This window comes from Heterocephalus glaber, unplaced genomic scaffold, assembly GCF_053883595.1.
Source record: "Heterocephalus glaber isolate CG9 unplaced genomic scaffold, H.glaber_assembly_v1.0 deba00001472, whole genome shotgun sequence".
In the NCBI taxonomy this organism is placed as follows: Eukaryota; Metazoa; Chordata; class Mammalia; order Rodentia; family Bathyergidae; genus Heterocephalus; species Heterocephalus glaber.
Genome location: NW_028258315.1, coordinates 3,908,141 through 3,935,858, shown reverse-complemented (window position 1 = coordinate 3,935,858; position 27,718 = coordinate 3,908,141). Strand labels below are relative to the sequence as shown.

Sequence of the window (27,718 nt, the reverse complement as noted above, 5' to 3'; positions counted from 1 at the left end):
GCCCAGGGGAAGAGTTCAGAGGGAATACGCTAGGGAAGAAGGGCCGGGGGAGGGTTTAGGGACAAGACAGCAAAAGAAAGTCCCCTGGGAAGGGGTTAGCTGAAGTGAGATGATGAATACATCAACTCACCAGGCAGACAGGACAGAAGCCTGGGGAGCCTGACACAAACCTAAACCATGCTACCCTAAAGCACATTACTAACCCTGATTCTAATTGGGGATGTAAATAGTAACAGAGTTGTGCCTGACTTAAATTTGGGGTTGTTGGATTCTACCCATCAATCCCAATACATCCATTTCCACCCCTTTTCCACGTCACTGAGTGGTCAACAAGAAAGCCTTTCCTATCCCCATGTTTTCCTCCTTCCAGGCCCCTCAATATGAGCCTTTCCAGCCCACTCTGCTGAGAGCTTAACCTGGCAAAAATAAAATGGGAACACAGCCTGATGACCAAATCAAAACTCTTTTATTTAAATGTCCGGTTAGAAATCCTCCCTTCTGCCACTCAGAACTTCTCCGGAAAAGCCTCCATTTCCTCCTTGATCCTGTTTTCCACGAGCAGGGCAAAGTCACTGTCTGTGTTCTGAAGGTTGTAGCTAACGAACACCTGCTTGTTGGTCTTCCTGGCTGAAAGAGAGCACAGTGACCCACTGTGAACAAGGCCCACAGGCTCCAGGTCCCCACCGCTGCCTGGCCCTGTGGGCGCTCAGGGAGAGCGGGGTTCAGGGAGAGCAGCCCCTCTGGCTCCAATCAGGTTCCTAGGTGTGGGCCCCTGCGCCCCGCTGCACCAGAAGAATGGGGTGCAGCCAGGAGCCAGTGTTAACAAGCCTTCCAGGGACCCCAACGCTGATGTTCCAGAACCTCTGCTCTGCACAGGGTTTTAGCTTTGGGGTTTTTGTTTCTTTAAAAACACAGATGAGAGCCGGGGATTTAGCTCAGTGGTGCCGAAGCCTGCCTTGCAGGCAGAAGGTCCTGAGTTCGATCCCCGCTACCAAAAACCACACAGATGATACACTGAAGTTCTCCCTGAGCACCAGCCCCTTCGACTAATTCTGTTTCCCTTCCAAGGTAATCCCATTTCTGTGCATGCACACATTCATCTTCACACGTGTGTACATGTGTGACATCCTGGCACCAAAGGTGAGCTTTAGCCCCTTTCAACAGAACAAGCTATGGCTACACTGGCCCAGCTGCAAACCAAGCAGAGGCCCACAGCCCAGCATCAGGAAGACACACGGTATCCCGGGGGCAGGCAGCAAGGCCATCAGGGTCAGGGCTGGCCAAGAGGTGCCACGGCCGCCTCGGCCTTGCCACACCCGGAGCACCTGGGGCATCCCGGGCGGCCACCTGCAGCTCCAAGCCCACCCTCTGCCCTCTGAGGTCCCCTCAGGACGCCTCACCAGCCTCCTCCAGGAGCAGCCCGGTGCCCCGGCCTCTCCCGCCCAGCCAGAGCCCCTTCAGAGGGCCGGGCGCCTGTCACCCCACCCCACCCGAGCTCTGAAACTCCCGAGCTAATTCAGGAAGAGCAAACCTCCCGAGCTTAAGGCCTGTTTCGGCTGCTCGAGGCTGGACGTCTGGTGTTTGGGGCTCGGGGAGTCTGTGGGCATTATCTGACTGCCTCTTTCCCGGGCCCCCTGTGCACCTGCTCCTCCACCTCATGGAGGTGCACGAGGCAGCCTGGGGGCGCTGGTGCAACAATGATCCAAAGGCCAGTGCAGCCTGGCAGAGCAGGGAGGCCCCTCCTGGCTGCGCCCATTTGGTGGCCCTCTGGTTGGCAGGAAGGTTACCCTGCATGGGCCCCTGCAATCCAGGCTCCCCTTTGGCTGGCCCGGGAGCACAGCAGCACTGTCTGCCTGCCTCGCCCTCCAGCCCAGCTCCGCCTGCAGAGACAAGAGCTCGGGCCATCCTTGGCAAGGCTGGCGCTGTCCCGCTGCCGTCACCTTCCGCGGTGACCACGGCAGGACCCCGCTCCCTCTGCATCACAGTGCATCCAGGCGGAGAGAACAGGAGCTGCGCGTCACCACCACCCTGCCTGATCTGAGCTCTGTGCAGCCCGGGACCCTGGAGATTCGGGGGCCACGAGAGCCTGCACTCGTCCTCCGCAGAGGAGCTGGAGCTGAGCCGCTGTCTAGACAGCTCCTGCCCCTTCCTACGGGGTCTCCCGGTCTCCATGCTTGGCCAAAGCACACAGTGAGAGGCTGGGAAGCAGAGCTGGTGTGGTCTCCAGCTGACTTTCGTGAACCCTGAGGGAAGGGCAATGACTAGGGATCTGGGGGCAGGCTCGAGTTAGTGGGATTCTTTCTGTCTTCTTTGCGACTTTCCTGTAAATTTAAAATTGCTTCCTGAGAAAACGTTACCAACACACACAGTCAGGGCTCTCCAACGCCAGGCTAGAGAAGCAGCAGCTGCGAGTTCCTCCAGGTAGAGCTGCCTTCCCACCGCTACGAGCCAGGCGTGGCGAGTCTGGGCCTGGGACCTTCCTCCTGCCTGCCTCGGAGCAGGCTGTTCTCCCCGGGACAGCTGTGTGCTGCCTGCCCCGTGCACACACCTCAGGGCGACAGGGACAGATGCTCCTACTCTTTTGTTTTTATTTGTTTTGAGAAGGGGTCTTGCGATGCAGTATGGAGCCCCGGCTGGCCTCACACTCACTGTGATCCTCCTGCCTTAGCCTCCTGAGTACTGGTATCATGGTGTGTACCACCACACTTGGCTCCAAAGATGTTCGTACTCAGCAGGGATCAGGCCGGCAGATCCTCTGTGTCCAGCACCCGGCACAGCTGAAGGATGAGTCCTCTACAGTGCGGGTGCACACCCCCACCCTGGGGCTGACCTGGAACTGAAGTGCTGAGGACACTGGGGAGCACGGAGAGGGACAGGGTGTGCACACCCGGGTTCCTGGAGCTGAGGACTGCAGAAGACAGGCCACTCTTACCTGGGCGACCCGAGTGTCCTCCGGAAGTGTGTCGGGGTGCCAGAGACTGTGCAGCCTTCTCTGCTCACTGCCACCACGCACACTCAGGGGCCAGCCCAGCATCCCCTCTGGGCCCTACTGTCACACCGAGGGTACAGGACAGCCCTAGATGCACGGTGCCAACAGCTGCTCCCCCATCCGTGAGGACCAGGGTGGGCCGGACTGCAGGGCGTCAGTCACTCTCCCCTCCACGAGGACAGGAAGGAAATGTGCTTGTGGACACGGCCAAGGGGAACACGCTGGCCTGGGGCGGCGGGAACTCAGCACACCGCGCGTTACAGACAGCCCAACACACAGCGGCGCCGTGCCAGCTCTGGCCACAGCCTCCTCGCCTCGTGGCCCTGGACAGCGGGCCGCCTGGCCACCTACCGAGGCGCTGGGCGAGGCCGGTGGGAGCGGTGTCGGAAGTGTCTCCAAGGAGGGAGGTGCACACGGGGATGGGGTCCTAGGAGGAAAGAGAGTGTGCTGCAGCTTCCCCCTCAGTTCGAGCAGCCATGCAGCTTCTCGTTCTCCGGCAGCAACAGTAGCAGGCTCTGTGAGGAAAGGCGCCGCTCCCAGGAAAGAAGGGCTTGTGCCTGTCCACAGCCTACGAGGCTGACGCCAGCCCCCCACACACAAAGGAGGTCGGGGAGCCAGGACAGGCGAAACTGGAACCATGGAGCTGGAACCCTGGAACCATGGAGGGGTTACCAAGTTCTAGGGCGGATCTCGCACGAAGGGCTTCAGTATCAGGAAGCAAACAGGACCACGAAGACAAGACCGCAGCGAGGACGAGTGGATCCGGGTGTGGCTGCCTAGCATCCCAGTCCCGAGCAGAAAGCAGCACCCCAACCTCACCTCGGCCTCCGAGCGGCCGCGGCCCCGGCCCCGGCCCCGGCCCTGATGGCTGTCCGCGCTCCTGCGGTCGGCAAGGGCCGACTGTGACTGCGAGACGGGCACCAGCCACGGCCCCGAACAACGAGCTAAAACCTGACACTCGCAGTTCAGGGACGAGGCACGAAGGGAAGGAGGGCTGTAACTGATGCGATGACACGCACGCGCCCCGCACATCCGCACGCCATCTCACCCCAGTCACCGTGAACAAGGTCTGGCTTAAAAGGAAAGCAACTCACTAACCTGGAATAGAGCCAAAGTTAGTTTTTATCAAACAGCAGACTTCACGGACAAACAGCAAGGGTACGGAGCTTTGGGGGTCCTGGGAAGTGACAATGACTTTAGAGGGACACAGGCTCTGGGAACCTGTCCACGCGGGGACAAGCGACCTGCACACTGACTGTTCGCAGCACAGTGTGGCAGACAGACCAGAGCCTGCACCTGCCTCCTGCCGGTTCAAGGTCATCACTTCCAGAACTCTTCAGGTCTACCAAAGATGGGAGGCCAACAAGCAGGGAAGAATGAAAATCTCCTGCATGCTTTTGGGTTGAGAAAGTATACAAAGTATATAATTTTAATTAATCCACTTGTTTGGAGATTCCAACTTCAACACTTGGCTGTACGGAAATAGCTTACATTAAACTTTCTGAAAAAAGCAAATTTAACTTCCCGGATGGCCTTTTTCTACAAAGATAAAATGTACAGCCCTGTCCTGTCGCCTATTAACAGCCATTACTTCCCAAGGCATATGAAGACACTGGCCCATCCACGCCCAGTGGCCCTGCTGGAGGGAGGAGGGTACCCCTTCCACTCCGCTGGGGCCAGGGGATACCAGGTCAGGGGCCAGCCACCCTCCAACTGGCTGGGCCTGGAGTCATCCACAGCAGGGGCCTGAAGAGGAGGAGCAGCCACACGGTGTGTCCTCCGTGGCTCTGGCCCACGTGTGGGGTGCAGCCAGGGGCTCCCACAGACCCTTGGTGTTGTGCTCCACCAAGGGCCAGCACACTACCTGGGAAGGGCCAGAGAGTAAAGCATTGGGCTGCAGGGACCATCAAAGCACAAGAGCTTCGTGGGGCCCTGTTCCGCTGAATCACAGGCTTAGGGCTGTTCTGGGCCTGTTCTGCTCACAGAGAACCTGAGCCTTCCTGTTTTTCCCTCTTTTCAAACTGGCCCAGCTCTCTGCCCCAGAGGAAACATCCAGGCCCCCAGTGGAAGGAACAGGGCCGGAAGGGAGCCTGGTGCCTGTGTCTCCTGCCTGGACGTGGTGGAGGGGGACGGACTTGCACGGGGCCAGCCCCAGGTAAAGTGCATTCACTCCCTCACCCAAACCAGTGCTGCAAGAGGCTGAGGCGGGCCCAGGAGGGGCAGGGTCTGCCCAGGACACGGTCCGGGTGCTGGGGCCAAGTGGCCGACAGCTCACCCACCGCGTGTGACCAAAGCCTCAGGACAAGGCGAAAGCACATGTGCGGGATCTCTGAAACAGCCCTATCATCCTGCCGGTGTCCCCAGGAGCCCCGCCTCTCCTCCAACAGAAGAAGCCCTGGAACTGCTGCCCCCCAAAGGCCACCTGCCTGCCGAGGTCCCCAAGCAACCGAATGCTCAGAAGAGAACGGTGAGGACCGGAAGGGCCGACGCTACCGCGTGAGCATGTCTAGCAGTCCCGACACGATGCTGTCTGCTGCCCCAACCTTCCTGGGACCCGCTGCTGTGACCTGGCACCAGCTCGGTCCCTCCAGCCCCGCGGGCCGCAGTTCGGCCTCCCAGGGCCCCGCCCCTGCCCGCCCGGCCACGCCCCCGCCACGCCCCTGCCCCCGCCCCGCGCACTCACGTAGCGGCTGCACATGGCCACGGCGAGGTTGCGCAGGTGCGGCGTGGCCCCCACCCACAGGAACAGCGAGTCCGTCAGCCGCATGACGTGGAAGTGGACGAGCTGCTCCCACAGCCTCGCGCTGAAGTTGTGCACGGACACGTCCCCGCCCGCGGCGGCCCGCGGCTCCTCCATGCCGCGCCCGGCCGCCCCGAGCCCTCAGACAGACCGTCCCTGAAGCCGCCCGCGCCGCGCCGGCCAGACCTGAGCGGACGAGCGCCGAGAAGCCGAGCGCGCCACCTCTTGCTTTGCCCGACGCAGGCCCAGTGGGCGGGGCGAGCCGGCGTGGGCGGGGCTGACTCGGGGCCTCTCCCGCCCTCTGCAGCGTCTCTGGACGCGCGGGAAACCCGCCTTCGTCCCGGGGTCCGGCGGTGACTTCTCGGAGCCCTCGGGCCCGGCGCAGAGCGCTACTGCGGTGTCATCGACTCGCGGTGAGGGGCCGCGCTTCCCCAGGCGCATGCGTACACAGGCGCAGGTGACAGCCCTAGCCGCGGGCGACCCCGCCCGGAAAACCCCGCGGCCCCGGCGCGGCCTGCCCTGCAGGGAGCCGGGACCGCGCTGCCCCTTCCGCCCCGCGCACTCAGGGTCTTGTCCGTCGCTGCGGACAGCGCCGCCTGCCGGCGGCTCCCTGAGCTCCCCGCCTGGGCAGCCGCTGTGGCTCCCGACTCCTCCCTGCCGCTCTCCTCATTGGCTTCCGAGGTGCCCGTGAGGCGGGAGGTGGCAGCAGACCGATGAATCGGAGCGCGCCACTTCCGCTGGTCGGTTGCCCCGGTCTCTAGCCGGGCCGCCCTGCAGACATAGGTCCGCGTCCGGGCTGCTCGCCGCCTGCGCTGCGCTCCGAGGGTGCGGAACTCCGTTTTGCCCCGGGCACCCCGTGCCTGGGCCTGCCCCCTACTTGCCAGCCTGAGAAGCTGCCGGGGGAGTCAGCCCTGCCCGCCTTTCCGCTGCCGCTCGGAGTGCGCAATGGGTGTGGGGAAAAGGGTGGTTAGGTGAATGGAGGGGCTCCGGCCCGGACCCCACTGCCGATCAGCTGTGTGCCCGTAGGCGGGGTCCCCTTTGCCTGCGCTGTGAGCCGACACGACTGGCTCAGAAGGTCGCAGAAGCGCTTCGCGGAACTGACACTGCAAGTCAGCTAAGAATGCGGAGCGGCAGCCGCGCTCTCGGCCCGGCCCGGCCCCGACAGGGTGTCATTCCGCATGGAGCCGCCAGGGGGCGGGTGGGAAAAGGCGGGCCAGACGCACAGCTGCTTTCGCTTTCTGAAAGCCTCCCGGGAAGCCTGGAGAACCTGTCGCTTTTTTCCAGGCTCTGCAGTCCTACCACAGTAGGATGGAGCAGCGGGTCCGGTTACGTGGCTGAGCCACAGCCCACAGATGCAAAGCCACCCAGGAACAGGTGCAAAACAGTTTGAAAAGACAGGGCGAGCTGGGCTTGGGGTCTTGCGTTACCCTGTCTCCTTGCTCCCCAGTGTGAGCGGAGCCTTTGTCTGGCGTCAAAGTCTCTGGCGATCAAGAGTCATAGCACAGATTCCGCCAGGGACCCAGGTTCCCACACTGCGACACGAGCACGGCCCTCCACGGAGCCGGCCCCAGCCCAGGGTGCGGGGGTGGTCTTGCGCGGTAAGAACGCTGGTCCTGCGCCCTTTCTCTGCGGGAGTCGGTTCATAATGAGGTCTCTGCCTATGGCGCTGCCCCCGTGGGCCCTCACGGTGGCCGCAGAGTCCTAAGAACTTCCCGGATGTCGATAACATCACGGAGTTGCTCAAGAGCATCTCCTTGGGCCTCGGAGTCAAAATCAAAACCAGACAGGTTAAATGCCAGAGCTGGGAATGTGTAATAACAAACTAGCCTGGGCTGCAGGTAGCATCTGAACCCGGACGTGTCGATGGCTGGATGTGATGGTCCAGTTTCTAGCTTATGCTGCAGATGTTTCCATCTTGGAATGGGGCCCTACACCTGCCTTTAGGAACCCAGCCGACAGCCCCACGCCGGGCAGCACAGGTCCAGGAGGGGAGGGGCACTGTGGCTCAGGTCTGGGCTCTTCCTGTTCTAACCCATTCGCTCCTAGTTAGCAGTGTCACCTGGGCTGGTTCCTACAGGGTTTGTAAATATGGGGCAAACAGCAGGTTTGGCGAGTAACCCCGCGCTGCCGGCTAGAGTAATAAAATGAGGATGGCTGGGCCTGTAGCTCAATGCGGCTCTTGATTTTCTACAAAGAACTCCTAATGGCCAAGAAATGTCACCCCAAGCTGCGTTCCCCCCTCCTAAGTGGTCGAACTATTTTTTAAGTCTTTGTCTCATCTGAAGTTTGAGTGATGATTTACCTTCTGCTGTGAACCTGACCCTCCTACCAAACCCACCTACCTACCTTTGCTGGAACCCACAAGGCTCCCCGTGCCTGTTGCCTGGCAGCAGGTCCAGTCCGATCTGCAGATAACCGAGCTCCCACCGCTCACCTCCAGGCCGTCCCTGGGGCCGTGTGGACCTCTCTCCTCCATCCCCGGCAGCCACCTGTCTGCTCGATTGCCATCTTAAAATATGTCCTCCTCCGACCCTACATTCTCTCTGGTTATCTCTCCCTATCTCTGCCCCCTTTTACTTCAGCCTTGGTGAATAAAGCTAAAGAGGTGGGAGCCCAGAGAAAGGCAGACAGCTGCAGGGTCCCCGGAGTGCACCTTGCCAGGGACCTCTGCACAGGAGCAAGCCTTGGGCCCAGCGAGGGGGATCCCTGCGCCCCAAGGCAGAGGAGGGGTTTCTGTGCTAAGCGAGACAAAGGGGCCCCAAGAGCCGACGAGTACCTGGCCTTTCTCAAAAGCCATGTCCAGCGTGCGGTAAGAAACAGGCCAGGTGTGGCTGGTACAGGGCAGGGCGGGCTGTTTAACAGCTGGATTTACCCTCCAGGGTCCCTGCACTCCACCCCTGACTCCCGGGAAAGGGGCTCTGTGCGCTGCCCCAGCCCCGCTGCTCCCTTCTGTCCTGAGCTCCCTGCATCGGGGTTCCTGTTTGTCCTCCAGCTGCTCCTGCCCGCCCAGGTCTCCGCTCCCTGCACCGGGCCCCGCACCTCCACTGCCGGGGAAGCTGGGGCCCCACGCAGCCTGCCTCCCACGTCTCCCAGCTCAGGAGGCCCCGCCTGCGTCTGGCATTGAGTCTGGCAATCAGCAGGCTCTCTAACCTCTCAGCAGGTTCTTCCCCTCCTGCCTCGATTCACCTTCCCTTGTCAGGAGATCCTGCGGCTCCACCCACAGTCTCCCCACCCTCCTTGCTGCCACCGTGGACACCCAGCCTGGTCAATGGTCCGTGTGTCTGCCCGTCCTCTTACTATTTCTTCTCAAGGTAAGAGAAGTGTCTTTTCAAAGCAGATTTTCCTCTTACCTCATCATTGGCATAAGAAGATTAGAGCCTCGAACCAAAATTTCCCGAGGTGAGCAGCCTGTTTCTAGGGATGACCTCTAGAATGTCAGTTTCTTGGCGCTGTAAGAACTGTGAGCTGGGTGCAGTGGAACAGGACTGTAATCCCAGCTCCTTGGGAGGCTGAGGCAGGAGGATGGCAAGCTCCAGGCCAGTCTGGGCAACATAGTGAGACCCTGACTGAAATAAAATAAAAGAGCTGGGGTGCACGTGGTGGCCCACGCCTGTGATCCCAGAACTCAGGAGGCTGAGGCAAGAGCACCCCAGTTAATTCGAGACCAGCTTGGACTACATAGTGAGTTCATGCCAGCCTGTCTCAAAAACCCAAAAGTGGAGGGGGTGGGATTTATAGCCCTGAGCCCTCTGAGTCCCGTGCAAGATCATTTTGTCTCCCAGGGAACCCTGCTGTTTTCTAGATTCCTCTGCCTGACTCCATGAGCCTGGCGCCTGAGAAGGGCAGCTGCGGGCGGCCGCAGAGCGTGAGCCTGCGCCCCACACCCTGCCGCGGGTCTCCATCTGCAGGGGCGCCCGAGGCCCGCGTGGGGCTGTGGGTTTTTGGAGAAGTCCCTGGGCCCCGCCTGCTGTCTGCCCTCCGGCACACAGGGCCTCTGAGCGGGAGTGTGCGCTTGCTTTTCCTCCTGGCAGGAAAAGGAGCGCTTCCACCCAACAAATAAAGACATGGCGGATGGGAGCAGCTGGGTCAAGCAGAGCCCGGGGCAAACCCTGGCTGAAGCTGTGGGGTTGGACCGGAGCACCCGAGCAGCTGTGGCCAGCCCTTCGCCTCCAGGTGCACAGGGCGGGACTCGAAGGTGCAGCACCCTGTGAATCTCACAGAAAGCACTGGGAAAAAAATTAAATCCATCTTTATTTTAATTCTTATTTGTTCGTGCTTGCTGTCCGAAATGATTACATTCATCGTGGGGAGTTGGTGCATGCACGTAACACATCTTCATTCTTTTTCCATCCCCTCTCGTGAGCCTGATTTATTTTTCTTAACGCTCCAGTGTATCCTTCTTTAAGGCAGAGTAGTACTCCATTGTGTACAAATACCACTTTTCTTTATCCATTCACCCGATGATGGACATATATATAGGCTGGTTTCAAGGTCTAGCTAGTACGAGTTGTGCTGCTGTAACTTGGGAATGATAGGTCATTGGCTCGATGTGAGAGAGTCCGTTTTTTAGCTTGTGCTGTAGATGTGGTTTGGAATGGCTGGAGGGGCGAGAGGAGCCGAGCTTGCTCTATGTCATCCTTCAGGAGCCCAGGCTGACAAATAGCTTAAGAATCTCTTTTCAAGCCCGGTACAGCAATGCACAGCTATAATCCCAGCTACTCAGGAGGCTAAGGTAGGAGCTTGGGCAATTTAGTGAAACCTTGTCTTAAAATTTAAAAAGGGCTGAAGTGTAACTCAGTGTGAGGTCCTGGATGAAATCCTCAGCACTGGAAAAAAGAAACAATCTATTTAAATATCCATATACATTTAGTCTACATTGAATTTGAGCACAGGCACATTAAAGACAGCTGCTCTGGACATCGCCTTGACGCAAGATCAGGGCCAAATACTTTTCTGAAGATCTCTGTAGCTGATCCCAGCCCCTTCACTGTGTCAGGCTAGCTCATGTGTTCTATTGACAGCACTTGGTTTTATACAGAAAACCACCCGTCAAACGGTGAGTTGCCTAGCAGTTTTCTACTGTTTCATGCATATGTTTATTCTACAAGCAATTATTGAGGTCTTGCTGTGTGCCAGGGACTGGAGTTACCCAAAAGTGCGGTCGACAAAGTTGTCTTTAGTGAAAAAATGGACAAGCAGAGAACACGATGTGAAGCAGCAAGTGCCAGAAATGAACCGTCTCTTGAGTAAGAGCGGAGAGTGTGGACACCGTTGTCCTGTTCTGGATCTCAGGAGAAACATTTTGTTTCCCCATTTACTACGATGTTGTAATAGATTTGTCCAGTGACGCCTTTACTGTGTCAAACTGTGATCCTGCTGTACCTAATTTGCCATCATGAAGGGATGCTGAAGCTTTTTAGATGCTTCTATTGAGATGGTCATTTTGGTCCAGGGATTTACCTCAGTGGTGCCACACCTGCCTGGCAAGCACAAGGTCCTGAGTTCGATCCCCGGTAACTGGTTGTTTAATTTTTAGCCTTCATGCTATTTGTTGATGTCATACATCTATAATTTGCCTGTGTTGCACCACCTCTGTGTCCCCAGAATGAAACCAACTCCATGATTGAGTGTGATCTTATCAACAGACTACTGAGTTCACTTTGTTAGCATCTTGTCCAGGGTTTTTGTACAATGGAGAATGATTCACCACAAGGAAGATTGAAGTCTTGTCATTTACAGAAAAATGGATGGAGGCCAGACACAGTAAGACAAATATCCTATGTTCTCACTCATAGGTGGAGACTAGAAAATGAAAACAAATCAAAAGTCAGCCTGAGAGAAGAGGGATTGCTAGGGGCAGGAAGGGTGTGGGCAGGACACAAGGCTGAAAGCAGAAGGCTAAGTAGACCCGGGCAGTAGCCAGTGCTCAGTGAGTACCAACATCACAGTGCCACCTCGAATCCCGTTAACCTGCAAGACAAAAAATCAAAACTAAAAGAGTAAACAGAACGACTCACCCAGCACGGACGGGGCTGCTAGGAGGACTTCCTGGAAGCAGAGAGGGCAGGGCCAGGCCTACAGAGGATGCAGAGAGCCGCAGGGGTGGAAGCAAGAAGGCCAGGCCGGGAGGCCAGTTCAGGAACTGCAAGGAGATTGGAAGGCGGAAGCAGGGCTGAGCTCAGAGTCTGAAGCAGGACAGGAAGCTGCTACAGAAAAGGAGAGGCCTGCCCAGCTAAGCAATCCAGTGGCCAGAGAGGAAGACCCAAAACTGGATTCTGCAACATGCTCCCAGTTGCCCGGATCCCAGGAAAAACCCAAGCTCTAAATGCCTGGGGCATTGCTTATATCGGAAGGTGGCCTTATCCTACTTCGGATTGCTGTGGGCTACAGTGTGCACAGGCCTGGAGGATATTCTAGGTGGAGTAGGCCAGTCACCAAGACGGATGCCCCAGGACTGCACTCCTCAGAGGGATGTGGAAGAGTCCTCGGATTCCTAGGACAGGAGGACGGGTGGGGTCGGGAGTTGCTGCTTCCTGGGGACAGTTTCCAGTTTGGGAAGATTAGGAAGTCCTGAGATGAACGCCAATGGTCAGTGGACATAACATCACTGACTGCACACCAGCAAAGGGTTAGGGTGGTAAATGTGTGTAGTTCACATTGACCCACAATTAAAACTCAGAAAACGATAGGCAGCCTTAGCCTGGAGGGTCTGTCTTCTGGGGTGTGTAATTAACCCCGGATCCCACCACGCTAATGAGGGTCTATGCACATTATTGGCCAGACTAGAGTGGGTCCTCTCCGGGAACCCAGGAGAACTTACAGATTGCTGTTGACACCACAAAGACTCTATTCCACAGTTCTCCACTCTTCTGAGTCCGGGTCATTTCCAAGCGCCCCACAGGGTCTGATCCCTGCACACGCCGACTCACTGCCCGAGGCGCCTCTGTACAGCAAGAGCCACAGAGGAGTGACTGTACCCTCTTCGAAGCACCACCCTCAGCCCTTTCTGTGCACCCTTCTGTCCCTCAGAGCGGCCTCATGAGGGAGGCACGGTTACCTCAACAGTGGGCCAGGAGCCAAAGATCAGAACAAGTAAGACATTTGCCCTGGGCCTGTGTGGTTGTTGGGGTTGAAATAAGAATCTAGGATTCTCAGCTCCCACTCAGTCCAGGGAGCTTCCTTGAACTTTCTTCCATGTCGAGAGCGTTGAAATTCAAACTTCTGTTCTCGGTTCTGACTCCTACATTAATTCTCCCAACCACTGTGGCACGATATGGTATGGCCTCTGCTGTGTTTTGAACGTTATGTCCCCCCAAATTCATGTATTGAAATCCTAACCCCCCAAGGTGAAGATATTAGGAGGAGAGGTTTTAGGATGCAGTGAGGACAGAAGGACTTTTCCCTCACAGAAGGGGTTGATGCCCTCAGGAAAGGCCCTCGAGTGCTGTCTTCCAGCAGCAAGAATACAGAAAGACAGCGCCACCAGGGAAGCAGAGCGCCCTCGCTGGACCCTGAGCCTGCTGGTACCTTGGTCTTGGACTTCCTAACTTCAGAACTGTGAGGAATAAACTGTGTTTATAAATCATTCAGCCTAAGGTATTTTGTCATAGCTGCCTGATCAGACAGACAGTCTCCCGTCCTGCCGTATAACCATAGTGATAACAGTTACCCATCCCTGGGCACCTGCCACACATCAGGAGCTGTGCAGTGCACTTCAGGTACTTGCATTCACGCTGTTCCCTTAGAGTCACCATGCAGTTTGTCACTGGATTCCAATTGCAGTCCTCTTCCCACATAGCTCTTCCACTTCCTTTGTGTAGTCAAGAGTAGTCTGGGGAAGGTATTTAAGGCTTTTTTTTTCTTTGAGACAGGGTCTCACTTTGTTGTTCAGGCTGGCCTCGAACTGGTGGCAATCCTCCTGCCTCAGCCTCCTGAGTGCTGGGATCACAGGTGGGCGCCACCACACCCAGCTTTGAAGTTTTTCTTAGGGTTAGAGAAGATGAGTCATCATCCCTTACTATGTCACCTACTGCTTCCCGGGTATCCCCTCTGTTGATCCTTTCCTCTGGACTTCCTCCCTCAGGGCTGGGTTTCCAGGCCAACAACATCAACCCAGAGAACAACAGCAACTCGACACCTCTGCATACATGAAGTCCCCCCAGGTGTCTGCTGCCTGGGTGACTGACTGCCCCCAGCCTCCCAGATGCTCTACTGTATCTGGCTCCAAGCCCAGCAGGGGCCGAAGAATGAGCCAGTCACTACTCGCCTCCTCCTCACCAGCTGCCTTCCTCCCGCACAAACACAGGCCATGGAATTCTTCTGGCTGACCAAAAGAAACCTCCACCTGCTCTTCTTTTATCGTTCAAATCCAAACAGCTGAGACAGGCATGAGGGCAGAGAGAACAGGGCCATTAAAGTCCCGGTGGAACCTTTAATAGCTGTCCAAAGCAAGCTAACTGATCCCTGGCCTGGTTCGTGGGGTAGGATGCGTTGTCTTCTCAAAGTTGGAAATCCTCCCTGGTGGTCAGAGGCTCCTGACCCCACCCAACACACTTCCGGAGTAGGCTCCCCTGTGTGCCCGATTATCACAGGGGGCTCCTCCGAGCTCTCGACCGCCCGGACACTGAAGATCCCGAGTCCAGCCCAGAAGTCAGTGGGTGGCTGGGCTGTGCCCCGGGAGGTCTTCTCCCAACTTTGCTTTGAAGCCCGAGTGGCACAGCCCAATGAGATGGAGAGAATCTCAGGTCCGCAGCACAAATTCCCGGAAAGGGATCTCGCCTAGTCCAACTTCTGGGCTGCTGTGACAAAGCAAATTGTCCCTGGGTGCTAATGACATAGGGCCCCCAAGCGCATCCAGTGTTCATTGAATACAATCGTGGGAGGAATAGGGAGCGGGTGTGCTTTGAAGGCATCTGGTGAACACTGCCGAACACCTGGCATGATGGGGCCAGGCAGGGCTCTCAGGGAGGAGGCTCTGCTTATCTCTCGGATACTACAAGAAACTGGTACTGGGACCGAGTACAATTAGCAAGCAACCCGGAGGGTCAGTGAGAAGCCGTAGTTCAGGGGAAAGGGTTTTACGTGGGGTCACGCTGACCTCAGCTGCAGCAACTCAGCAGCGCTCTGCCACTTCACGGAGCAGGGCCTAGGTTTCCTAGGCAGCCACTGGGGGCGGGGCCATACTCGCCAGTCCGACAGCTGACATGCGCATTTGAGTCAGGTAGAGCTTCAGTCTGACTCCTGATAGAAAACAATATAGCTGAATAATGGAAGGCAAAAAGCAGGTGCCACTCATAGCCCGCTAGTACTGGGCAGGGATGTGTGCTACAGTCAGAGTAGGAAGATTGATTGAGAGAAAGATAGCTTCTGTCTAAGAGACAGAAGAGGACCGGGGAAGTGAGTTGCCCATGAGCCCCACTTCTCAAGAGAGTCTTATGGAGCAAAATCATAAGTTGGGACAAAACTACAGTCAACTGGGTCAGGGATTTAGCTCAGTGGCACCATGCCTGCCTCGCGAGCACAAGTTCCTGAGTCCCCGGTACCAAAAAAACTACAGTTAACTGATAAGAGTACAAGTATAGTGGCTTAGGTAATATTGATTAAATGGGAATCAAATGAGGATGCAAGTCCTGGAACAAACAAGGATTTTTAGGGACGAAATGGGCCAGGGATGTTTTGGTTCCAAACCAAGGTGATTGATACCTATTTGAATATCAATCGCGGCTGTTCATCTCTAGGGGAAGTGTGTAGGTGTAGTCAGTTTTCTTTGTCTGGAAGCCTGGCCTTTAAGGAATGCACCTCCAGCCACAGTTGTGGTCTGTTCTTATCTTCTGCCCTGACTTCTTCCAGGGCCAGCTCTATCTGACTGCCTATAATATTTCAACTGGGCTGGGGATTTAGCTCAGTGGTTCCACCACTTGCCTGGAAAGCATAAGGTCCCAAGTTCGATCCCTGGAATCAAAAAAATTTTTTTTTCAACTGACTTAGCTGTCTGTAATATCATCATCTCTCTGGTGCCCACCATTCAGCCAACATTTCTTCACTCTCCTCACCCTCTAAGTTTTTACTTCCTCCACCGCTGCTTGTTTCTGCTGTTTCTTTTCCTATTTATACCAGTTTTGAATCCACTTCTTTCAAAACCATCCATTTCTCTCTGTAGAGGTCACTGAGGATCTTGACTTCCTGTGCCTGTTTTTTTTGTTTCTTTCATTTGTCCAGCAGAATTTTGGATAAATGTCACATCTCCTTTGGGGTCTGTGTGTGTAGCTCAGTGGTAGAGCATTTACCCTGGTTTAGCATGGGTGAGCCCTGGGTTTAATCTCCAGCAACACACACACACACACACACACGCATGCATGCACACACACACGCATGCATGCACACACTCAATTTTCTCCTTTCTGCCAGATCCTTTATACTCCTCATCCACTTGTCTAAGATTTCCTAAGTAATTGTTAGTTCTCTGAATTTGGTGTGCTTCTTATTCCAGTTGTCTTTCTGCAGTAACTGCTCCACTATCCTCTGATATTTGTTTTGTTTTTTTTTTCTTAAGCCTGTTGGAATTTTAGGCTTCATCTTATTCATTTTAGCTGTATTGCAGCATATTCCTGTCTCCCAGCTTGGGACAAACCAGCACCAGGGCTGCTCAGACCAGAACCCACAGGAAAACAGGAGATGCTGAAAGGGACTTTGATCTTCTAAAGTTTCAAGAGAAATGTCATTACGAAACATTTGAGTGGCCTCAGGTTACAGAGATGTCCAGTGTAAAAAAATACTAACATTTCCAGTGTGTAAAGTCAGATGCTAATATTTCAAATCAACTTTACAGTAAGGTTGGCCAAAATGAAAAGAAACAATGCAAAGTTGATTTGAAATATTAGCATCTGATATCACCAATGATGCAACTCAAGCCCAGGATTTAGCTCAGTGGTCCTGCGCCTGCCTGGAAAGCTCAAGGTCCTGAGTTCGATCCCTGGTACTGAAAAAAAAAAAAATGATGCAACTCACCCTAAGCATATCACGCCTTGAGATATAGCCTTATCAAAATATAAAATTGATAAACATGTATATATAGGACACTTGTTCTCTTTTCCTGTAGAGATGTGTAATGGCGAAGCGTGCTCACCACTCTTGGCATATATTAAATGCAAAACCTGCACTAACCCAAATGAAGAAAAGCCTGGGAGGCCAGAACAGAGACTCTTGACTGTTTTAGCAGTGAAGGGGGCCATGTCACAGATAGGCAAGCTGTGTCATGGAGAAGGACAGGGTCATTCCAGGTGGGCAGAGACCCAGGGGCTTCCGGGAGCCATACCTTTAGGAGATCAGTGGGCAGCCTGGTGCCCTCTGGCACGTACTGTGCCAAACCAAGGGTGAACAATAACACCAGAAAGACACCTCACATCCTGTGTGAAGGGCTGAGCTCCACGCCAAGATTCTGCACCACACGCTCTGAGCAACAGGTAAAGTCGAGGAAGACCTATGAACAAGGAAGGAAATGTTGTTGTCCAGCTGTAGTTTAGATACCCCGGACATCACTTTCCGTGATACACTGGCCAGGGAAAGAAGCAAGAAGTCCCTAAGTAGTAATGTTAATGCTGATTTTTAAAAAATCTCTTGGGCGAGGGCCAGGGATTTAGCTCAGTGGTTCCGTCACCTGCCTCGCAAGTGCAAGGTCCCGAGTTCGATCCCCCATACCAAAAAAAAAAAAGATTACAAAAAATCTCTCTCTCGCTCTCTGAGAAACTTGGAATAGTATATTAACACTAAAATGGAAAACGCCACTCAAAATTTAGGAAATATTGAGAAACAAACTTTTTTTTAGAAAGTGATTTTAATTTGTATGTATTAATTTGCATTAATATGTAAAAGATACATAACATAAAATCGACTATTGTAATCATCTTTATGCTCACAGTTTACTGATATTAAGTGCAGTTGATACTGCACACACACAGTGACCACGTGCAAGACTGTGACTGACCACAGATCAATTATTCAAAAACATTTTGTTTGCAGCTGGAACCGGGGAGCAGCTCAGGGGCAGAGAACTTGCCTAACATGTGTCAGGCTGTGATTTCCATCTCCAACACTGAAAAAAACAGTGTTTGTGGGCCAGGGATTTAGCTCAGCGGTTCCGCTGCCTGCCTAGCAAGTGGAAGGTCCCGAGTTCAATCCCTGGTACCAAAAAAAAAACCAGTGTTTGTTCTGAACACGTGTAGACTTTTTTCCTTGTCATTATTTCCTCGGTCATATAGTGTAACAGTCATTCACACAGCATTTACATTGTATTGAATATTATAAGTAATCTAGAGATGACAAAGCAAACGAGAGGATGTCCGTTGGTTCTATGCAAACACTACACAGTTTAGATAAGGGCCCCCAACACACCTGCTGGTTTGGGGTCGGTGGAGGAGTAGGAGCCTGCACCTGTTAGCCTCGGGTCTGGTTAGGGAAGGCAATTGTGCATTCATGCCATCGCACAAGCACTACCACTGTCCAACTTCAGAGTTCTTTTCATCTTGCAAAACTGAAAGTCTACCATTAAACAAATCCTCATTCCCCTGCCCCAGTCCCTGGCAACCACAGTTCTATTTTCTGTCTCCATGAACTTGACTCCTCTGATGTCATGTGAGCAGAACTATACAGTATTTGTGTTTGGGGGACTGATTTATGTTTTCACTTCTCATAATGTCTTCAAGATTGAACCATGTGGTACATGCATCTGAATTTCCTTTTTAAAAGGCTAAATAAATTTTATTGTAAGTAGTGACCATGATTTGTCCATCTATGTATCCGTCCAGGGAGGCCTGGATTGCTTCTACTGTTTGGCTATTGTGAATAATGTAGTTATGAACCTGCATAGCCAAATAGCTCTTTGAAATCCTGCTTGCAGGTCTTTTGGATAGACCTGTGAGACTAACCCTTTTGCTAAGTTTCCTTTTCTACAGGCTACTTGGAAAGAGGCAGAGTTATTCTTGCAGAGGTTCTCTAAATGCATTCTTTTCTTAAAAATGTACTGTGAGTGATATATGCACACCCATGTGTATAGCAGCATGGTTTGTAATAGCCAACTCTTGGAAACAGCCCAAATGCCCATCAACTGATGAGTGCATAAAGATGTGGGTTTTTAATACAAGGGAGTACTGCTCTGCCATAAAGAAGGATGAGCATCAGACATTTCTAGCTAAATGGATGGACCTTGAGACCATTCTCTTCAGTGAGATAAATCGGACACACATGTTTAAATACTGCATTGTTTCTCTGGTGTGAGAAAGTGAACGTGGAAATAAGGACTGAGATGTATAGTGGATGTTGGGAAATGGGAAGTGTTCAAATGGGAAGGGGAACAAGGGAGGAGGCAGGGAGAAAGGAAGGAAGGGACAAGGGGAAAAGTGAAAATAGAGGGAAAAAATGGAAACAAAGCTTTTGTGCATGGGGGGAGGGGAATGGGTTAAAGTAAAATTTATTTTTTTAAAAATGTACTATGAGGCCGGGCATGGTGGCCCACACCTGTAATCCCAGCACTCAGGAGGCTGAGGCAGGAGGACTGCCATGAGTTCCAGGCCAGCCTGGGGTACATAGTGAGTTTAAGGCCAGCCTGAACTACATAGCAAGACCCTGCCTCAAAAAAAAAAAAAAAAAAAAAAGGACCTTGGATGCTGCTGGTGGCCACGCTAAAGCAGACTGAGCTCTTCCAATCAGAAGCATTCCCGTTTCTGCAGGGAGGTCACAGCAATGCCGACCAGGACAAGGAGGCAGGGGTGTGACTCTGGGTGTGGGTGTGGGTGTGGGTGTCCGCGCGCGCGCGCGCACCCATCTGAATACACATTGTAATTTTATTTAAATGGCAAGCAAAGGTCTAGAGCGCACTTGGAAGAGAAAATGGCGAGGGGCAGACTCTGCAGAGCAGCGGCTGCTGGTAGAACTGTTTCTCCTGTGGGCGACATTCTTACAATTACCGAGGTGACGGCGACAGCCTAAAGCAGCTCCCCACCGTGGTTCACCTTCAAGGGCTGCAGAAAGCTTGCGTTCACGGCCCCCTTCTCCTGCCCGGCTCCCTCACGCTGCCTCTGCTGGGCCTTGTGCCAATCACCCACCCGCCCGAGAGCCCAGAGGCCGCGGGGAGGGGCGGCTGCCCCGAAGAAGGAAAAAGAGCCAGCGCCCCCCGAAGCCGGGCCGCCCCCTCGGCAGATCCTGACTGCGAAGGCAAATCTCTTCGCCAAAGCTCAGCGCTCTCTGGCTCGGGATCGAAGCCATTTTAATGCAAATCCACGACCCGAGGCAGCGGCAAAGCACCCGCCTCCCGAGGCCCTGAAAGCCAGCATTCCCACCCTGGCGGCGCCGTGGCCTCTCCACGCTGGGAAGGGCGAGGGCGGTGGGACAGAAGCCCGGGAGGGGGAGCCACTAGACTGAGACGCACAGATCCCAGCCCCCCCACCCCCACCCCAGTAACAACGCGGGGAGACCCTCTCCAGCCCACAGATTCGCCAGGCATCCGACTTCTTGACATTAATGTTAGGATTGGTGGCTTTCCAATATTTCTAACTGGAGACCATTGAGAAATGTGTTTTTAAAAAAAGGAAAAAAATAATGACGGATGTGCAGCTGTCGCCGGCTTTCCTTCACATTCACTGGGAAAGTCTGGGTTGCCTAGGAAACCGCTCACATCTCACAGCACAGAGCAGGCTTTGGGGGTTGCAGGGCTGTGCTTTAAGCGGCGAATTCGGCTAGCTGTGTGTGAGTAAGGGGAAGAATCCTTAGCTAAATGTCTAGTAATTCCAGTAAATGTCTCAAGATGTATTTTGCATTCAGACAACGATGCTTCCAAAATGTATACAAAGCTCCCTTTCTATCAGACCCCTTTCATTACTCAAAACAATGATTCCTTGTGTGCAGTAGACAAATGCACAATCACTGGAGATTCTGCCATTGAAAATCATCTGAAAGCTGTAAGAACGGAGGTAATTTTAATAGTTCCTGTTCATCTTAGCCACAGTCCGTTATGCGTAAAAATAACATTGAATTTTATTTTACACAGGGATATTTCTATAATTATCTCTGGAAAGGAAATTTCGTACACGTTAGTACATCTTTCAAACTTACCACATGTAACAGACCATGAAATACACTGTCTCCAAATACTCATGTATGACACACAACATCCTAGACTAAAAGGAATTGTGGATGACAAACGAAGAGTTCCTGAGGACCCAACTGAGAACAGATTGTTTGGTCCCGCCCCCGCCCCCCCCCCCGTTCCCAGTAGGTCTTCCTGCAAATTACACGGAATAGGGCTGACTTTTAAAATGCAGATAAACCGGAAGACTTTAGGGGGAAACGTGGCTGTTATCAACATTTCAACACAAAATCGGGTCCTTCTGAAAATGGAAATGCGCACTGTCATAACCCCAGCAGCACGGTTAAGAACGATGGTGCCTAGGGGCTGGGGTGGAAAGGAGGTCAATCAGTCCACGGCCTCCGGGCCCTGAGAAGGGCAACTTCCAGCCTCGATCGATGCCAACCCTCTTAAGAAGCGGGAGCGGAAGGGCCCCTCTCATCTGTGTAATCTTAAACACCCATTTTCTCCCGGCGCTCTGCGAAGAGCTGGCTCTGAAACAGAAGCTGAGAAAGGAACCCGTTAGGCGAGGGGGCAGGCTCAGATTACCGGGGGCCTGCGCGAGTCTACACTCGCAGGGCCGGCGGCTCCCTGGACGTTAGTCCCGGGCAGCTGGGCCCCACCGGAGCCGCCACCTCCGGGTTGACACCTGTCGCGACCCTATCAGCCGGGACACGGGCCTTCCCGGGACTCGGGTGCCTGCCAGTTGGGATTCAGTCTGCGCCTCTCTATAACCTGCTGTATGACCTTGGGAATTGTTCGCCCTCGAAGCTAGGGCATCTGTAGGATCGATTAGGAAGCCGGGGGTCAGGGACCGGCCCGGCAGGCCGCTAAGGAGGAGCAGAGGCAAATCCTCCGCAGCACCCGAAGCCGCGCTGAGGGTCTTGGCCTCCGAGCTCCAGGTGGGCACCTGCGGGCGGCTGGGCTTTTGTTCCCGGGGCTTCACTGCGCATAGCAGAAGTGAGTTGAAAGCCCCCTCCCACCCCGACCCACCCCACCCCTCGCGGGGGGAGAGGAAGGCGATGACAGCTTGCGGATGGTTCTAGGAGGCCTCGCTCCACAGCTGCGCGCTCTGCGCCGCCACCGGGCCCTGGGTCACACGCCTTCGCCGGAGGATGGAGAAGTGGACCGACCCTGCAAACTACGCCCCCCCCGGGAGTGTGGGGCGCTTCACCCATGGAACTGAGGGAGCGGGCTCTGCACCCTCGTCCCTGACCACGCGCGCACGCGCCGTAACAAAGAGCGCGGCTCCGGGCTCCAACCCAGTGAGCGCGGGTGTCGGCGTCGGGGCCCCGCGTCTGCGCACTCGCGAGCGCGGCTGCAGGGTCGGGGTGGCTTCTCCCTCGCAGCACTGCAGTTTTGAGGCGTCCCCGCCCCCGATCCGCAGCGCGGAGCCTGGGACCACGCGGCCGCGGCGCTGAGAGACACGAACGCTCGCGGCGGCGCGGTGGTCTTTGGAAACGGCGCCCTTGCTCGGCTGCGGGGAAACCGAACGCTCGGCGGGGCGCCGGACTGTGATGTTAATTCCCAGCCTCGGGGCGCGGCCAACGCCTGGGAGCCCTTTGTTCCGCCGACGGCCCCGCCCTGGCCCCCACCCTCCCCCGCCGAACGCGGTCCACGCGAGAGCAGCCACGCCCACGCCCCCGGGGACAAAGGCCGCGCGGGGGGCGCCCTGCACCCGCGGAGGGGCCAGGCAAAGCCGGGGGCCCCGAGGTCGCCCAGCCTCGGCTCCGCATCGGGGGAACCAGGGGCTCGAGCCAGACAAAGGCGAGAGCACGCGGCGCTGTGGGGCACGGGGTCCAGCGGCGTCGCGGGCCTGGGGGCCTCTCCGCCCTGGTCGGTCACGACTCGTCGTGGGGTCACTGCCTCCCTCCCGAGCTCCGAGGGTCGGGGAAGGGCGGTGAAGTTGCCGGGTGCGCCGGGCTTGGGAGCCCGGCCAGGGGCGGGAGAGGCCTTCATCCCCGTTCCTTCCACCTGCGCCCTCCCAGCGCCCGGTGGCTGCTCCACCTGCTCGGGTCCTCCGGGCGCCCCAGCCAGAGCCAGCTCGGCCCCATCCGGGCTGCAGCGCGAGCCGCCTCGGTGCCCCCACCCCGCTCCCCTCCATCCCGTTCCCGCACCCCGAACCCCGCACCCGTCTCCCCTCCCCCAAGCCGGGACAATGCAGCCCCCTCGGACCCCGCCCCCCACGCCCGCGCTGATTGGCCGCCGCCCGAAGCCCAACCCCCGGACGGCCCCCGGCCCGGACCATTACGTCAGCCGGCCCGGCCGCGCCCGCGCGCGGGGGACTGGGGGGCTCGGGTGGGGCGCGGCCTACCCGTGAGCCCCTCCCTCCCTCCATAAAAAGCCGCGCCGCGGGCCCGGTGCTCTCAGCCTGGCGGTTCCCGATCGCTTTCCGGCCGTCCCGCGGTGGGCGTGGAGGAGAGGACAGACAGACTCACGGACACAGACCCGAGCCCCGAGACGCGAGCGAGACACCATGCGCGAGATCGTGCACATCCAGGCGGGCCAGTGCGGCAACCAGATCGGCGCCAAGGTGGGCGCGCCTTCCGGTGACCCTAGGGCGCGGCCGAGTCGGGGTGGGGCCAGCGAGCGCCCCTGGAGGTCCCGGCCACGCCACGCCACGCCACGGCGCTGGGCAGGCGGGGCTCGCCCCGGGCGGACCTTCTTCGTCTCTCCGGGTGGCGAGGGGGGCGTGGGCTCTGGGCGGCTCCCAAGGAGCGGGTGTCTCAGTCTTTGTCATGGAAACCCGTTTGCAAACCCGACCGTCGCTTGGTCCCTTTCTTCCGTGGAGATGTGGCCAAACACGCAGGTGTCCTAGAGGCTGTGCGCGCCGGGAGGGACCTGGACGCGAGGAGAATTGATTTTACTCGCTGGAACCCGGCCGAGCTGCAGGGAGGGGAGGGGAGCAATTGTCTCGCTGCCCCTGGACGTGCTCGGAATCGAAATCCCCTCCTGGTCCCGCCGGCCCCTCCCCGGCCGGCCACGGGCACGCGCCGCCTGCCGCCCCCAGGCTGTGACCCTGCGCACGGTCACGGTCGACCCGCAGTCCCAGGCCTGGCCTCGGCTGGCTGCTCCCAACCCCCTACCACCCCATCCTCCCTGCCTGCAGCTGTCGGCATGGGCGACGCCCAGTTTCCACTTTCTGACCCTGCAGTAGCCAAGCCTGGGGTCACGCTGTCCTTGAAGTCTCCTGAAAGGTTAGGTTGTCAGAACTGCACCCTGCACCCGGGGCTTTTCATTGTGAGTTATGGCGTCCCCGGGGCCGTGCGTGGGGAAATAACAGCCTTTTTCTGTCTCAGTTCTGGGAGGTCATCAGCGATGAGCATGGTATCGACCCCACTGGCAGTTACCATGGAGACAGCGACTTGCAGCTGGAGAGAATCAACGTGTACTACAATGAAGCCACTGGTGATCGCCTTGTCCCCCCCTTCCTTTTGCTGCCCTCTTTTCCCGTGGGTGATCTCAGGAGAGGGTGGACTGGCCAGTTTTGGGCACCCTCTCATGCCCGGGATGCCCTCCCCGGTGCCAGGCAAGCCCTTTGAAAACCTGGCGGTGGGTTTCCTTTGTTTGGAGGCGGCATCCTTGCCTCCCGGAAGAAAGGCGTGACCCAGCCCCTCTCCTCAGAGCGCTCTGCCTGCTGGACTAAGGCAGCTCTTGTTCCCGCAGGTAACAAGTACGTACCTCGGGCCATCCTGGTGGACCTGGAGCCGGGCACCATGGACTCAGTCAGGTCTGGACCCTTCGGCCAGATCTTCAGGCCAGACAACTTTGTGTTCGGTGAGTGCCTGGCGATGAGGAACTCACTCTTAGGATAGAAGAAGGTGACTGCCGGAGGGAAAGAATGAAGAATGTCTAGTTGTGTGCAACTTTAATACAGGCTTAAAAAATACATAGGTTTGTCTTTCAGCTTCTAATAGTCACATGTCCCAAGCTGCCTTCCTCTTAATTACATCCACGACCATGTAGTTTAACATCCAAACCTTTGGTGACAGCCAGGAATAATTTTATCTGAGTGCTGACTCCTTTATTAAGGGGTTTGAGGTGAGAAGGAATATAACCCGGTCATCAGTGATTTAAGAATTTTCTCTTTCTGTAGGCCAGAGCGGTGCGGGGAACAACTGGGCAAAGGGCCACTACACAGAGGGCGCCGAGCTGGTGGACTCGGTCCTGGACGTGGTGAGGAAGGAGTCGGAGAGCTGTGACTGTCTCCAGGGCTTCCAGCTGACCCACTCACTGGGCGGTGGCACCGGCTCGGGCATGGGCACCCTGCTCATCAGCAAGATCCGCGAGGAGTACCCAGACCGCATCATGAACACATTCAGCGTCATGCCCTCACCCAAGGTGTCGGACACCGTGGTGGAGCCCTACAACGCCACCCTCTCCGTGCACCAGCTGGTGGAGAACACGGACGAGACCTACTGCATCGACAACGAGGCCCTGTACGACATCTGCTTCCGCACCCTGAAGCTGACCACCCCCACCTACGGGGACCTCAACCACCTGGTGTCGGCCACCATGAGCGGGGTGACCACCTGCCTGCGCTTCCCGGGCCAGCTGAACGCAGACCTGCGTAAGCTGGCGGTGAACATGGTGCCCTTCCCGCGTCTGCACTTCTTCATGCCGGGCTTCGCGCCCCTCACCAGCCGGGGCAGCCAGCAGTACCGCGCCCTGACGGTGCCCGAGCTCACCCAGCAGATGTTCGACTCCAAGAACATGATGGCCGCCTGCGACCCGCGCCACGGCCGCTACCTGACAGTGGCTGCCATCTTCCGGGGCCGCATGTCCATGAAGGAGGTGGACGAGCAGATGCTCAATGTGCAGAACAAGAACAGCAGCTACTTCGTGGAGTGGATCCCCAACAACGTGAAGACGGCCGTGTGCGACATCCCGCCCCGAGGCCTGAAGATGTCGGCCACCTTCATCGGCAACAGCACGGCCATCCAGGAGCTGTTCAAGCGCATCTCGGAGCAGTTCACGGCCATGTTCCGGCGCAAGGCCTTCTTGCACTGGTACACGGGCGAGGGCATGGACGAGATGGAGTTCACCGAGGCCGAGAGCAACATGAATGACCTGGTGTCCGAGTACCAGCAGTACCAGGACGCCACGGCCGACGAACAGGGGGAGTTCGAGGAGGAGGAGGGCGAGGATGAGGCGTAAGAGGCCGCCACGCACAGCAGGTTAGGGAAAGCCGAGAAGGAAGGCGAGGGGGTGGGGGGTCACTGTGAAAATGCCCTAGCGTTGAAGGAGCAAGCATGGTCTACCTTAGGTGTGTGCGCTGGTTCTCTGGTGCTCTTCACTGTTGCCTGTCACTGTTTTCTCTTTTTGTAACATTGATGACATTGATGTAACATTTGAGATACTTCAGAACTACTGTTGTAATGGCTAAAATCCCATAAACGTTTGTGTCTTAATGGTGTCCTCTTCTTTCTCTACCTTTTTTTCTTGATTCAGTTCTTTATTATCAACTGAAATAACTTTCTCAACATATGTCAGTTTCTTCCTCAAAGGGGGAAGGGATGGGTTAAAGGTCAGCTTACTTCGTGTGTATGGTAAAAATTAAGCCAGTGACAATCTTACCAAATTGAATAGGGGAGATCAACCTGAACTTTAAAATGCCTGTAAGCACATATTTTATTAGTTGAAGAGAACCTACTCGAAAGCATACTGGGTTTCCATGTAGAAATCCTGTGCCTTTTTTATGGTAGCAAGGATTAAAGGCAGGGTCTTCACACTGAGCTCTATCCCCAGTACCCTTTTAAAAAAATTTTTTTTGAGACAATGTCTTACTAAGTTGCTATCCTCCTGCCTCCACCACACAGTGCTGCTGGGATTACATGTATGTACCCCCAAATCCAGCAACAATTTTTTGAATAGTTCATACATGCACATAGTGCATAAGTCTAAAGTTAGTTTTCCTTCCTCTTGGGTTTCTTGATACAGTTTTCCTCCCCAGAGGCCAACCATTCTTATCCATAGCATCTTTTTTACATCCTTGCAAAAATACTGCATATATTTTCAAACTTTTGTAACTTATTCCTCATTTGTCTTTCACACGCTATTCTGCAGCCTCTTCACTAAACTGTGTGTGTGTGTGTGTGTGTGTGTGTGTGTAAGTACACATAGGCAAGTGCTGTAGATCACACACAGGCCTTGTACATGCTCTACTAATGAGATATAACCCAGCCCAAAAATATATCTTGGAGAAACAGCTTTCCTCCCGACTTGGATGCATAGCATTCATTATGTAGCTGTGCCCTGTTTCATTAGCCAGTTCCCTACCAATGGATATTTAAGTTGTTTATCCCTTTTTCTTTTCTTACATTGCCACGATGGATAATTTTGTGCGTGTATCGTTGTGCACAGGAGAATAGCTACTCTACAAATTTCACAAATGGGATTCTGCCAGGTACACAAGGATATATAGTATGTCTTTATACAAGAATATAAACTATGCCTTTTTTTTTGATACCGGGGATCAAACTCGGGACCTTGTGCTTGTGAGGCGGGCACAGCACCACTGAGATAAATCCCTGCCCTATACTATGCCTTTTAAGTCGATGAAGTCACCTATACCTAGGAACAGATAGAGATTTATAAACACGAGGTTCATTTTCAATTAACTTGTCCCTAAAATCATGCCTCTACTATACTACAAACTCTGTGCTTAAGTTAATCTCATTTGAGTTACTATGGAATTATAAATACAGAATTATTGGAGAATTTAAATAGGCAAGCCACAGTAATTTTCATAATTTATTGCATCCTTACCATGCAAGTGTGGGATTTGGGATTTGAACAGAAGCCTCACCCTAAACCTGAACTCACCCACTAAGAAAATATGGGATTGCAATGATTCCAGGGATTTTCAGTT

The 27,718-nt window shown here is 55.1% G+C and overlaps 3 protein-coding genes across 15 annotated transcripts; 2 read left to right on the top strand and 1 right to left on the bottom strand.

Moving 5' to 3' along the window:
• Positions 1-396: 396 nt before the first annotated feature.
• Psmg4 (proteasome assembly chaperone 4) lies at positions 397-7,016 on the bottom strand. Of its 4 annotated transcripts, XM_021260738.2 has the most exons (4): positions 5,673-5,846; positions 4,088-4,166; positions 3,341-3,416; positions 448-627 (listed from the first exon to the last, which is right to left on the bottom strand). In XM_021260738.2, the coding sequence occupies exons 1-4, from the start codon at positions 5,844-5,846 to the stop codon at positions 597-599; spliced, it is 360 nt and encodes a 119-aa protein (XP_021116397.2). In that variant the 3' UTR covers positions 448-596. The 4 variants fall into 4 exon arrangements, with proteins under 4 accessions (XP_087037873.1, XP_021116397.2, XP_012928729.2 ...); XM_013073275.3 differs by lacking the exons at positions 4,088-4,166; positions 5,673-5,846 and adding an exon at positions 5,916-7,016; XM_004847764.4 differs by lacking the exon at positions 4,088-4,166 and having other exon boundaries at positions 5,673-6,300.
• On the top strand, positions 6,010-18,640 carry LOC101725524 (uncharacterized). 10 transcript variants are annotated; one of them, XM_013073273.3, is made up of 4 exons: positions 6,850-7,103; positions 8,890-9,040; positions 9,532-9,594; positions 9,761-9,988. In XM_013073273.3, the coding sequence occupies exons 1-4, from the start codon at positions 6,850-6,852 to the stop codon at positions 9,938-9,940; spliced, it is 648 nt and encodes a 215-aa protein (XP_012928727.1). In that variant the 3' UTR covers positions 9,941-9,988. The 10 variants fall into 10 exon arrangements, 1 of the variants encoding a protein (XP_012928727.1); XR_002396055.2 differs by lacking the exons at positions 6,850-7,103; positions 9,532-9,594 and adding an exon at positions 6,010-6,142; XR_015439284.1 differs by adding an exon at positions 6,052-6,142 and having other exon boundaries at positions 7,014-7,103; positions 8,890-9,988.
• Positions 18,641-23,131: 4,491 nt separating this feature from the next.
• On the top strand, positions 23,132-26,258 carry LOC101726751 (tubulin beta-2B chain). Its single transcript, XM_004847765.4, has 4 exons — positions 23,132-23,380; positions 24,147-24,255; positions 24,514-24,624; positions 24,944-26,258. Exons 1-4 carry the CDS (start codon positions 23,324-23,326, stop codon positions 26,002-26,004), a joined length of 1,338 nt encoding a protein of 445 aa, XP_004847822.2. The 5' UTR covers positions 23,132-23,323; the 3' UTR covers positions 26,005-26,258.
• Positions 26,259-27,718: the final 1,460 nt, after the last annotated feature.